At 38.6% G+C, this 14223-nt stretch overlaps 1 protein-coding gene across 1 annotated transcript in view; it reads left to right on the top strand.

The window, feature by feature from the left end:
• Nucleotides 1-10834, top strand: part of LOC107729344 (phospholipid phosphatase-related protein type 3-like) — a 16513-nt gene extending 5679 nt beyond the window's left edge. Inside the window, exons 2-8 of the mRNA XM_016539814.1 lie at nt 1171-1274; nt 3020-3205; nt 3456-3585; nt 4930-5125; nt 5635-5692; nt 7984-8157; nt 8857-10834. Coding sequence (XP_016395300.1) covers nt 1171-1274; nt 3020-3205; nt 3456-3585; nt 4930-5125; nt 5635-5692; nt 7984-8157; nt 8857-10173 — 2165 coding nt within the window. The 3' untranslated portion in view covers nt 10174-10834. The remainder of the gene's footprint in view (nt 1-1170; nt 1275-3019; nt 3206-3455; nt 3586-4929; nt 5126-5634; nt 5693-7983; nt 8158-8856) is intronic.
• Nucleotides 10835-14223: the final 3389 nt, after the last annotated feature.

Here is a 14223-nt window from a genome sequence, read left to right as displayed (position 1 = left end):
CTCTAATTTGCCTCTTTGCACTGGAATTTAAACACATTTTCTCTATTTTAATACCCTAAATACCTTTTTCCCTAAATACTACACTAATTGTAATATAAATAATAAGCATATTAGAAAAAATATTAATGCTGTCTCTTCATCACTCCCCAGAAAAAAAAGCGATTGTAAAACGTAGTCAGCGTAGTTATCAATACACAATCAATGCACTTGATGTGTTAATAATCACTAGAAATTGCTGCAAATATAGTGAAACTGATGTCTATCCTACTTCCCATTCAAACATATTGACAGCGCGGACCACGTGACCGCTTGGCGGCGAGATCAAAGCGTGTCGCTCGCAACTCTGTTTCTCAACGGCTCTGGCTCAAGTTAGACATCGACCAAGCATAAAGGTCTATTCACACCAAGGACGATAACTGTAAAGTCTTAATAATCGTTTAATAATCTAGTCCAAAATTAGAGGTCTTTTTTTATTTTTTGCTCCCAAAGACCAGTGTATTTCATTACATTCATGAGGATATGGTTGATGAGCCTTTCATCACGAGATGCCTTGTTTTCCAATTGATTATCATTACTGAAAGAAACCTATATCACATTATAAAGAAATCAGGTTTCCAACCATAAAATGCAATTTTTCATTTCAAGGCCAATAAAAAATGTATACATTATATTTGTTTGTTATGATGCCTAATGATGCTTTAATGGATGTATTCATTTTACACTCCCTGTATTTGACTTTGTGTCCACCCATCCGCATCAGAAGCACAGAATATTTGCATGACTAGCAAGACAAATTACAAACATGCCAAGTGATCCATTTACTAGGCTGATTTGAGCACTTAGATATTCCAAGACCATTTGAGGTTGAGCCAAATAAAAGTTGCAGGATATTTAAAACTACAAGCATAGGCACAGATGTTTTTATCTTTCAACAGACCTTAGTCAGGGTACTTTGCTTAAAAAAAAAAAAAAAAAAAAAAAAAAAACTGTTTTAAAAGCTGTGAGTTGTAAAAAAAAAATTGTGATTTAAGACCTTTATACACTGTGAGTCATTGCAAATACATTGTTTTCATCTGTGTTGAATTCAATATGGCGTCTAACCTGCTTAAGGTCTATAACATGTATCTAGTAAATATCCTGTGTTTGATATTATTCTGTTCTCACTTTCAGATTTTACTCGGCCAAACGCCAAAATGATATCTCCAAAAGACAAGCCCAAGAAGAAGCCTCCCAAAGACAGCATGACCCTGCTGCCATGTTTCTACTTTGTAGAGGTATGCTGTCAACATGTTTCAGTTGTTTTGGTGATGCTTTAATGATCTCTACAAGGCTTCTTCATCTTGCCGTTGAACTGCCTAAAGAATAGCATGATGTGTTACGCACCACTGCCTTATCTTATGAGGAGAGTCATCTGCATAGAATGCCATTTACATGTCGCTTTGAGTTATAATACAATGACGTGATGAAACATATGAGCCTGTAAAATGAATTGTGATTTTAGCTGTGTAATAAATGACATGATGTAATAAATGACACTTGCAAATGTCACAGAACTGATATTTAACACCGATGCCATTTATTTGACATATAATGAATCATAAGCGGGATATGGGAATGCTCAACTTCTTATCCTATGTAGGTGATGTCAAGTACATGTTTTAACCAGGGTTAAGAGGTTTTAACAGGATTTCAGCAAAGGATTATTTGGGCTTAAACTGCTTTATTCCTTTTCAATGATATAATATTGATGTAAACATCAAAGAAAATTGTTGAAACGTGAAACGTCAATGGAAATGTAACTGGTTACCGCTAGACCTATTTTTTTAATGTTTACATAGATATTTATACACTTAAGTCACACTGAAAATGTCTGAATATCATCACACTTTTCTGAATGTCATTAAATTGGATTTATAAAAAATAAAACAAAGTGGCATCTGCAAACAAATGATGCCAGAGCTTTCCTCAGAACTAACTTTTTTGCAATTAATTGAAATATCTAGTCTCATGTTTTAGTGGTTGTATAAAGTCAGTTCCTCTAGCTAGTTTACAGCCATATCAGCCATATCACCCTGCAGCCCAAGACTGGTTGCCCACTGAAGCTAAACAGGGTTGAGCCTGGTCAGTACCTGGATGGGAGACCTCCTGGGAAAACTAGGTTGCTGTTGGAAGAGGTGTTAGTGAGGCCAGCAGGGAGTGCTCACCCTGTGGCCTGCGTGGGTCCTAACGCCCCAGTATAGTGACGGGGACACTATACTGACAAAAAAAGCACAGTTCTTCGGATGAGACGTTAAACCGAGGCTCTCTGTGGTCATTAAAAATCCCATGGCACTTCTCGTAAAGAGTAGGGGTGTAACCCCGGTGTCCTAGCCAAATTGCCCCCCTAGCCTTTGTCAATCATGGCCTCCTAATAATCCCCAACCACTTGATTGGCTCTATGACTCTCTCTTCTCTCCACCTGTAGCTGGTGTGTGGTGAGCGCACTGGCGCCGTTGTACTGTGGCTGCCGTCGCATCATCCAAGTGGATGCTGCACACTGGTGGTGGTTGAGGAGAGACCCCCCCACGTGATTGTAAAAGCGCTTTGGGTGTACAACAATACACAATAAAGCGCTATATAAATGCATCATTCATAGTTACTACAGGTGTTGTTAAACACATTACTATGAACATTAATGTTTGGTAGTCTAAAATAGTTCAAATGCATTTTTTTTCTTTTTGAAAGAAAGTAATAGAATGTTTGAAGAATTCGTTTTTTGTACAATATGTAAAAAGTGTTTCTACTTTTTTCTCAAACAAATGCTATATTTTGTTATTTCAAGCCAAGGCATTCATGCATTTTTAAGCTTGGCTTAAGTGTTCAGATATTTTTGGGACCACTGTATGTCTAATACTGTGTGCATGAATAATTCATGAAGGTATCCATGCAGTATATGTTGACTGATTCCTCCCTGCATAATCCTCTCCTGTGCCACCTTTCCCATAACCCAACTATTCTTCCTCTTTTTCTTCCCTTTTAGCTGCCAATAGTGGCATCCTCCATGATCTCTCTTTACTTCTTGGAGCTGACAGACGTATTACAGCCAGCCAAAGTTGGGTTCCGTTGCCATGACCGCACACTGAGCATGCCCTATGTGGAAACGGGAGACGAGCTCATCCCTCTGCTCATGCTGCTCAGCCTGGCCTTTGCTGGCCCTGCAGCATCTGTGAGTGTTCATACTATATTCATAAACGACCTAACCTATTTATCTCACTGTTGCTACTGTGAATATTACACTAAATCCTGTTACTCTATTCATTGATGCAATGTGGATAGTAACAGCATGGCCAGTGAATTGCATGGTCAAGGACCGAGTTTTAACATCTTGTATAAAGCATAATTAAACACTTGACAGATTGGATTTCTGTAATGTTGCTTCAGGCAGCTCTCATTCTTCTGTGCGTTTTTTGGCTTAGATCATGCTGGGTGAAGCCTTGATGTACTGCATGCAGTCCAAACTGAAGATTCGCTCTGGTACAGAAGGCAGTATAAATGCAGGAGGCTGCAACTTCAACTCCTTCTTACGCAGAACAGTGCGCTTTGTGGGTATGTTAAAAGATACCTCAGTGTAGGAATGGGAAACTTTACAATTAAATGATATTTGGGGTCAGACATATGATTTAATGTTTTTAAAGAAGTCTCTTATGCTCACCAAAGCTGTATTTATTTGATTCAAAATATAGTAAAAACACATTTTATGTGAAATATTATCACAATTTAAAATAACTGTTTTCAATTTTTATATATGTTAAATGTATTTTATTTTATTTTCAGCAGTCATTACTCCAGTCTTCAGTATCACACGATCCTTGAGAAATCATTCCAATGTGCTGATTTGGGTTTAAGAAATATTTCTTCTTTTATTATCAATGTTGAAAACAGTTGTGCTGCTTAATATTTTTGTGGAAACCATGAGACATTTTTTTTCAGGACTTTCTGATGAATAGAAAGTTTAAAAGAACAGTGTTTATTTAAAATAGAAGTGTCCATAGAGTGTCAATTTCTTTATTTAAAAAAAATCTTACTGATCCCAAACTTTTGACTCGTAGTGTAATAATGTAATAATATGAAGTTAAACTCATTACTATTTTCACATTTTTAACAGTCACATTGGTCACACTTTATTTTAAGGTCCAATTCTTGTTATTAACAAACCATTAACTGCTAACTTTTGCCTCAATAAACTACTAATTTGCTGCTTATTAATAGTAAGGTAGTTGTTAAGTTTAGGTATTGGGTAGGGTTAGGGATGTAGAATATGGTCATGCAGAATAAATGTTTTATACGTACTAAAAAACAGCCAATATGTTATTGATAGGCATGCTAATAAGCAACTAGTTAATAGTGAGAATTGGTCCTTATACTAAAGTGTTACCGTAACAAATCTACAAAGATATTTGAGGTATGTCTCTATCACATGCATTACTGATTTTAGCTGACCCATAAAAAACCATACCACAAATGGCCAATCAAAATGCTCTATGATTATAGAAACATTCTGAAGTTGATCTGACAACTACTGCCATAAACACACAGTATACTCAATATGTGGGAGATTACAGGTAAAGTTAAAATATATATAAACAGCTAAAATATTAAAATATATATGCAAATAATACATCTTTGTATGGTACTTGTATGGCACACACGAAAAAGCTTTAAATGGTAATCTCTTATTTTTAGTTTTAATACTCAGGAGTTGGGACCTCTTCTGACTTCTGACATTCATTATTCATACACTGACAGCATTCAGACATTTTTACAGGCCTTTTCTATTTTGGTAGAAGCATATGGTCGAGTGTTGGCTACGTAAGACTCACACAGACAAACAAAAACAAGTCTGGCTCTGTTCACACGGTTCCACACTGACAGTTTCTCGTCCCCACACAGGTGTTCATGTGTTTGGGCTGTGCGCCACTGCATTGGTGACTGACGTTATCCAGCTGGCCACTGGCTATCATGCTCCTTTCTTCCTAACCGTGTGCAAACCCAACTACACACTGCCAGGTGTGGCCTGCGATAAAAACCCCTACATAACCCAGGACATCTGCTCAGGCCGGGACCAGTATGCCATCCTGTCAGCAAGGTGAATACACACAAACAACACCATGCCTTCTCACATATGCCAAGGTAAATTCATTTTGTTGTTGTGTTTAGGGTGTTACCTAATTTGCATATTCTATTTGCATATATGTGCTAAAACACAAAGTATTGTTTATTTGTATGCAATACGCACACACATTTTTGCCCCTGTAGTGTTGCATACCCAATGTGTGGACTAAACAGGATGACAAATAGATATTCTTTGTGTTTATTTCAAGTTTTTTTAGTTTCTATCCCATTGCAGCATTTCCCTACAAGGACTACAAATGGGATTTATCCGTTTTTCTCCCCAAATCCTTGTCAGGCGGAGATATGAAATTGTGTTTTGTTCACTGAAGCGTAGTACTTTCCTCCTGCATCTCTTCCTTGGCTCATTTACATTTCTTCCTCACATGCTAAAACTCTTGGCTGCGCTCTGTGATAATTCATGTGATGTGTTACTGAAGTCACTGTCACTTTTTCCTCTTTTTTTGTCTGTCTTTGTGTTATCAGGAAAACTTTCCCCTCCCAGCACGCCACTCTGTCTGGCTTCGCAGCCGTCTACATCTCGGTAAGCATTTCTCTTTACTTTTCTCAGGGAACTTTGATTTAAAAATGATCTGACGCAAAATACTTGTAATTTGAAAAACCGTGCCACTGTGATCACTGAGCTAGCACTCTTGTTAGAAGGATCCAGCATCAGCATTAAGTGGCGTAGAACATTGTCAACTGCTGATTGACCTCTGCTGATTTCCTAAAAAGTGCAGAGTATATAGGCCACAGCCAGCTTGGTGTCTCACAGCTGTAGAGCCTGAGATGCTCATTAGTCTACTTTTGTTAGCTATGCCTCGTTGAACTCAATGTGGGTTTTCCAACTGTTAATGAAGTCATTCTCTCTGGACAGTTAAGAGAGACAGTCAAGCTGCTTTAACTACATTTGGAGTATTTTAGGTAAATCTAATTGGTATTAGTGTTATCCAGTAGAATCTAATTGGCGGACCTTATAGCATATAAGCATATAAACCAGTTATTGTAAAACAATGAAACAGAGGTAACTGACTCAAGTAAAGTGGACTAGGAATTGCATGTCTATCCCCATGTAAGTATGTCTCAAATATCAAACTTAATAACTTTCCCCTCCCAGCACGCCACTCTGTCTGGCTTCGCAGCCGTCTACATCTCGGTAAGCATTTCTCTTTACTTTTCTCAGGGAACTTTGATTTAAAAATGATCTGACGCAAAATACTTGTAATTTGAAAAACCGTGCCACTGTGATCACTGAGCTAGCACTCTTGTTAGAAGGATCCAGCATCAGCATTAAGTGGCGTAGAACATTGTCAACTGCTGATTGACCTCTGCTGATTTCCTAAAAAGTGCAGAGTATATAGGCCACAGCCAGCTTGGTGTCTCACAGCTGTAGAGCCTGAGATGCTCATTAGTCTACTTTTGTTAGCTATGCCTCGTTGAACTCAATGTGGGTTTTCCAACTGTTAATGAAGTCATTCTCTCTGGACAGTTAAGAGAGACAGTCAAGCTGCTTTAACTACATTTGGAGTATTTTAGGTAAATCTAATTGGTATTAGTGTTATCCAGTAGAATCTAATTGGCGGACCTTAAAAAAGCATATAAACCAGTTATTGTAAAACAATGAAACAGAGGTAACTGACTCAAGTAAAGTGGACTAGGAATTGCATGTCTATCCCCATGTAAGTATGTCTCAAATATCAAACTTAATATCCACACCGGTGCGGTGACTGACTGCCACACATACTCTTCAGAACATTAGATTCATCCGCGCTGGAGCTGTGCCGACTCACAACCCACGCAAGCTAGATAATTCCGCATACTGCTGCAATTCAGAGATGGCGACAAAGAGGCAAAATTTACGGACTGCAGCTTTAAGTAAAATTAGGTAGCTTGGCTAAATTTTTAGATTTAACTCTTAGATTCTGTGATTATCAAATATCATAAAATATCATATTCTAGTATATGGAATGGAAGGGAAATTATGCCTGAATAAAGTCATTGAACAAGCCTGATAAAAAAAAAAATTAAACAACAACAACAATATAATCAAAAAGCTAAAACCTCTAATAATTCCTTATTTAAAAACTTTTATTTAACAAATTCCTTATAAATTCCCATGCTTTAAGCATGCATAAAAAATTTTCCTAGCACGAGAGTATTTTTTTTACCCCCCAAATTTTTTTTCTCCAAAGAAATTTAAAGGAAAGCTTTACGGGTTAACAGTGAAACAACAACTTAAAGGGATAGTTCACCCAAAAATGAAATTTCTGTCATTAATTACTCACCCTCATGCCGTTCCAAACCCGCAATACCTTTGTTCATCTTTGGAACACGAATAAAATATATTTTTATGAAATCAGAGAGCTTTATGACGTTGAATAGAGAAGAAATTGTTGATCGTTAGTCATTATTTTTGTTTTCTTTGCACACAAATACTATTCTCGTAGCTTCATAAAATTACAGTTGAACCACTGATGTCACATGGATTATTTTAACAATGTCCTTTTTGTGCCTTGAACATGGTACCTGCGTTGCTGTCTATGGAGGGTCAGAAAGCTCTCAGATTTCATCAAAAATATTTTAATTTGTGTTCCAAAGATGAACGAAGGTCTTTCAGGTTTGGAATGACATGAGGTTAAGAAAATAATGACAGAATTTTCATTTTGGGGTGAACTATCCCTTTAATTAAAACAAACAAGTACAGCAAAAACCCTCATTTTAAGTGAAAAAAGAAAAAGTTTCATTTGAGACAGCTGTTAGAGGTCATTTCATATTTATGAGGTTTTTACCAGAGCAGTTGTCATGTTGTTGTGATACTTATGTTTCTCTACTCAGATGTACTTCAATGCCACCATATCAGACAGTACCAAGCTGCTGAAGCCTGTGCTGGTGTTTGCGTTTGCCATAGCAGCAGCCCTGGCAAGTTTGACCCAAATCACCCAGTATCGGAGCCACCCGATTGACGTCTACGTGGGCTTTGTGATAGGGGCTGGCATTGCTGTTTATCTAGTGAGTCTTTGTTTTTAGTTTGCCTCTCCGAACAACTTTTGCTTTGACAGCTTGAATTTTGGGTTAGCAGAGGATTTCAAGATTTATTTATCTTCCTCTTTTCACTGTTTTATAATCTGCCGACTGCAAGCGCTATATTTAGGATTTCTTTTCTATTAGAGGAAGAGAAATCATCCAGGATTCATCAGGAACAATTTCACAGCTCCTTTTCACTCTCTCCATGTCATCTCTTTGCTTCGTCTCTTTCCTCTGATATGCTTATGTGTTATAATCTCTCTAACCAGTCAAGTGGATTAAAACAATTTCTAAAAATGTCATTTATATTACAATAGTAAATAGGTAAAAGAAAAAAGTCAACAGACATAAGGTAAAAGTAATAAAACTCTGTAGCACTGAAAAAGTGTTTTGTTTTTACAGTAAAAATACAATAAAATACAAAATAAACTAAAAACATTTTTGTGGCTCCAAAAAATGACCCTGTCAGTGGAAAACCTTCCCAGATTTGTATAGAAGCTGTTATAGCAGCAAAGAGAGAACCAACTCTATTATTAATGGCCAATGTTCTAATATAAACTATTCAATAAACAAATATGAGTGTCTTTGGTGTACGTGCAATCTAATTCATTTGTCTTCATGAGGTAAAAAATGTCTCATGAACTCTCGTTAACCTTACAATAACAACTGTTTCTCACACTCCAGGCATTATATGCAGTGGGGAACTTTAGGTCCAATGAAGAGTCCTACCCCAGGCCATTGAAGCAGCCCCCTCCTCCACAAAAAGATCCTCTAAGAGAACTGACACAGCGTGGCCATGACTCGGTGTACCAAAAGGCCCATGCTTCTGAGAGCAATGATGAGCTATCGGCCCCGCCACATGTTGCTGGCCTGAACCGTAAGGTGCGTCGAGAGAAGGCCTCAATGGGCAGCCTAAAGAGGGCTAGTGCAGATGTTGAGCTCCTGGCTCCTCGCAGCCCAATGGGGAAGGAGACCATGGTGACCTTCAGTAACACACTGCCCCGTGCTAACACCAGTGCTATGGAGGAGCCTGCTCAGCGTCACATGACCTTCCACGTGCCGATGGACTCTCAGCGTTCTAAACAGTTGGTGTCCGAATGGAAGCAGAAATCAATGGAGATGCGCAGTCTCAGCTTGAGGGATGAGGAAGAGGAGGAAGGAGCAACTGCAGAAGGAGTTGATGGAGTTGAAGGAGAAGCTTCAGAGGATCTGGGCATGCCGTCCTCCCTTTATCCTACCGTGCAAGCCAATAGGGGAGCAACGGCGACAGCAGGAGGTGCCAGAGCGATGATGCCTCAGAGGCCCGGTGCCCCACAGTTGGTTCATATCCCAGAGGAAGCCACCAGACCACCACCAGTGTCACCTAAAAGCGCCACCACACGGGCAAAATGGCTATCCATGACAGAGAAAGGAGGTCCGGTACCAGCTGCCACACCAGAACCCCCACGATTATCCAACCAGCCACGGGTTATTCAGGTCATTGCCATGTCTAAGCAACATGGTCCAGGTAGCATCACCACACCAAAGTCCTCCGAGACTGCCTCATCCTGTGCCACCTCCAGCACTGGCTCAGAGTCGCCGTACTACCGCATTCCATCGGAGCAAGACAGAAGCAGCATTGTCACGGTAGACGCTCACGCTCCTCATCACCCAGTGGTCCGTCTTTCTTCAGGCAACGGGAACACGTGGGATTGGAGGAGCACCTCTAATGGCAGCACAGAAGTCCATGAGACCAGCCGGACACTCCCCAGGCAGGAATGCGTCCGTGATTATCGTCCCATGAAAACGGACTCCCTTTGCTCCTCTACCAGTGATCCTGATCCAGGGATCCTGCCTCCGCCACCACATCCTGACCTGCTCCTCGACAGCAGTCTAAGTCGAGATTCCTCGCTTCACCGTAAGTCCTCGATCTCAGCTAAAGACTGGGAGCCTGGTCAGCCTCACCCAGAGCCAGACCACTTCTTTAAGAACTTGCAAACAAACAGACCATTTAAGGACTGAAGATGTTACTGTAGGCCAAAGCAGGGACGCTACAGACTTCTTTTAGGGAAGGACCCAATGTGAATAATTGTGTTTTCAGTGGATGGCGAGAGAAGACAGCCTTTTTGGTTATCTCACATGGAGCATCTGGGGTGGATTAGTGCAGTGGAGCACCAGAAGGATCACACAGACTTGAGGAGGCTGTTGAGTGTACGTGCACAATCTGTGAGGAAAGATGACCCACAAACCTCAAATCAAGTTGTAATAATATATTAAGGCTTTCTGTTCTTTGCAGAAAGCGTTGCCCCTTTCAAGAAGCTAAGTTCTCGTGAGTAAAGACATAACAACCAAACATATTTACATTTGAGGTTTCATTCATACACAAAGACTTTTGTATTGTATAGTACAAGAAGAAGTCATGTTTTAGTTCATTAATGATTCAGACTCATTGGGGACAGTTTTATCCTGGGAATATGGACAGGTAAGCAGTCTCATGACTTTGCTGTGTATGGAATCAGTTTTAAGTAGGCCTAGTCGTGTTCTCCTTTTTATACTAAAATATGAAGTACTCTTGCTTGTTTGTACATGTTGCATGTGTGTTTATTTATGTGTCTTCTTGACTTTGGATGGACTGTTATAAATCAGCAGGGATGGTCTCTTTCATTTTGCTGCCCAATGTTAAGGTTTTTGTAACAGACTTTGAAAAATAAAATTGTAATAATACTATCTGCTTTTAATCAGTGAATCTAGTGAATTCTGATAGACGTTTTGTGTCAAAATCTGTGATTTTCTCAGACATTTTGAAAAACAAGTGATTGTGTTCACTGCTTTTCTTCTACACTTTCATAAATTTACTGTATATTCAGACAGTTTTGATAAATGGACTATCATACAGAGTATTACATCTTTATTTATTTATTCATCTTCATTTTTCAGAACATCAACAACAAAAACTACAGCTAATAACAGGGCATGCATTAATATATTTTATATTATAGATATTTATATTAAATAATGTTCAATCGTTTATTTTTTAGGGGAAAACATACAGTAATTCATGTGTGTGAGCTTATCAATATTACATCCACATTATAAGCCAGTATTTCTTCAAAAATTCAAAACAAAACACACACACGCACAACAGCATATTTCATATCATACATTAGAAGGCAACAGAAAGGTACGTAATTTTAAAGATGCTACATGCAGTTTGCAGTGATATGCATTGCTCTTCCAAGACAGGCATGATAAATTGTGTGCTTTAGGTTGTAAGAGAGTATCTCTCCTGATCTATAAATCACTACTGCATGGGTCAGTATCGCCCATCTTTAATGAATTTGTCAAAAAGACACCCAACATAATTAATGTGATTTTCATCTTTAAAAATTAATAAATCAGAGCTGCTGAAGACACAAATATCCTGAGCGAGGCCTACCGTGTGGCTATTTAAGGAAGGGACTGTGTTTATTAAAACAGTTGGAGAGAATATGGCGTGACATGCCTGTTGTAAAGACAGTGATCAAATCATATACTCATTTCAGAATAGTGCATTAAACATTCAGTGCCCTGGGCCAAGTCAGACTGTGACTCAATATTGCAGCACTATAAGAATAGTGAATGTTCCCTTAGTGGGTCATAAAAAGATCTGCAGCCTAGGCTTCTGTGGAAGTGACTCGTATGTGCCACTAAAGCCAGTGCAGTGTTGACAGAACCGGGCTAATATGGTCATACTTCCTGGTTCTAGAAAGAACTCTAGCTGCTGCATTTTGGACCAGCTGGAGTTTGTTTATTAGGAGCGCAGAGCAACCACCCAATAAAGCATTACAATAATCTAACCTTGCGGTCATGAATGCATGAATTAACGTTTCTGCATTTGACATTGAGAGCATAGGTCGTAATTTAGATATATTTTGAAGATGGAAAAATGCGGTTTTACAAATGCTAGAAACATGACTTTCAAAGGAAAGGTTGCTATCAAATAGCACACCTATGCTCCTAACTGATGACAACGAATTGACAGCACAGCCATCAAGTGTTAGACAGTGTTCTAGATTATTGCATGCAGAAGATTTTGGTCTGATAATTAACACTTAGTTTTAAAGATGTTACATGCAATCTGCAGTATTACATGCAATTTTGCAGTGATATTCATTGCTCTTCTAATAGGGGCAGTTTTAGGTTGTAAGAGAGTATCTCTTCAGATTTCTCAAACACTACTACATGGGTCACTACTACATCGGCCATCTTTAAGAAATCTGTCAAAAAGACACCCAACATAATTCATGTGATTTTAATCTTTAAAAATGTAATAAATTAGAGCTGCTGAAGACACAAGTTTCCTAAGAGAGGCCTGTCTTGTGGCTATTGAGGGTAAAGACCATGTTTATTAAAACAGTTAGAGAGAATATGGCGTGACATGCCTGTTGTAAAGACAGTGATCAAATCATATACTCATTTCAGAATAGTGCATTAAACATTCAGTGCCCTGGGCCAAGTCAGACTGTGACTCAATATTGCAGCACTATAAGAATAGTGAATGTTCCCTTAGTGGGTCATAAAAAGATCTGCAGCCTAGGCTTCTGTGGAAGTGACTCGTATGTGCCACTCCTACAGCACAGACTTGACCTCCTTGTGGTGATTCAACATCACAAGAAGCAAAAAGAAGAAACATACAGAGATTGAGCTTTTGACAGCAATGGGGCAAAATATTTTGGACTAGAATGATTTGTAAGATGATATCAAGGTTGTTGAGTTTGCCAATATCATGTGATTGAGACATGCAGTATCTTCCGCTTGACAAGATCACACTCATTTTATCAGTCAAGACCAAAACTGTCCTACTACAGGACACAATGTTTGGATGTTCTGGGCTAGAGATCAATGTTATAGTAGCATTAAAGGGTTTAAACCAAGGAGACCAAATTATTGTCAGTTATTGTCAAACAGAACCTACATGTACAAGTGCTCTATGTGGCTTAGAATTATGGGTACTCTAATACTTACAGTGTATACATGAATATGGAAGAAGAAGTGTATTCTACAGCTAATGTCATAATTAAATAAAATACGCATGCTTATTAATGGTTGTTAAACGGCTATTAGTAACACTTTGTAATTAGTTAAATGCATTAGGTACTGTGAACCAACAATTAACCATTTTTACAGCATTTAATAGTTTAATGTTGATTTATGTCATTTTGGAAAGTGATATCCCTAACTAAGATAAATTCTGTGCCAGTGATGTTTATCATCCCTTCCAGAACTCTGGGCAACACGACAGTTGTCCATCTCCATGGTTAAACAATTCATTATGCCATAGCATATACAGAGTCTTAGATAGAGCATCTCTGTGATCTTGAAGATGTTCTTTAAGGTTGCAGGTTCAACATTAACCATGAAATGAAGAACAAAAGGAGGTGAAGAACCTGGACTTCTTAATCGAACAGATTAAGCCACAAACGGAGAAGCTGGCAAACATTACAAGACCACAGATGGAAAGGCAAGAACAAACTCTAATTGGCTTAATCAAGTTTTACTGTCCCTCATTTTGCTTCAGTAACAAAAGTATCAAAATTCACTAGTGAATGTGTGAGGAAGCATCTAAGCTAAAGCTACATTTCTCAAACCATATCAACTGCCTATTCAGCAAGTGTGTGCTGAATGTGGTGATAAGAAACATCACACTGTATTCTCTTGCTATTTCAGTATCTGAATTGCTATTCAAAACAAATAGTGAATACATTTTATTTAAGAGTAAGAAGTATACAACATGAACGACTGAAATTACAGTGATTTGGAAAATGCAACTTCTTGGTCTACTCTCATTTACATGTGCGTGCCTACTACATCTCGCAATCATAATATGCAGTGTAGGCGGTCTGAAGGATGATTTGAGCATGAGTGAATTGATTTGAATTTGCTTGCAGATGCATGAAGATTCTAAATGGTAACTTCGCTGTGAGCATGTCCTGCAGGCTGACGCTCTGACACACATACACTGTTCTTACAACAGATAAGTGGGAAGACTGTATGCTTGCTTGTTTATGTGTTCATGTTCTGCATTCACAGGCT

The sequence above is a fragment of the Sinocyclocheilus rhinocerous genome, unplaced genomic scaffold (assembly GCF_001515625.1).
Source record: "Sinocyclocheilus rhinocerous isolate Xijiao unplaced genomic scaffold, SAMN03320098_v1.1 scaffold1785, whole genome shotgun sequence".
In the NCBI taxonomy this organism is placed as follows: Eukaryota; Metazoa; Chordata; class Actinopteri; order Cypriniformes; family Cyprinidae; genus Sinocyclocheilus; species Sinocyclocheilus rhinocerous.
The sequence above is the reverse complement of the archived record's forward strand: the minus strand, read 5'-3'. Positions and strand labels throughout refer to the sequence as shown.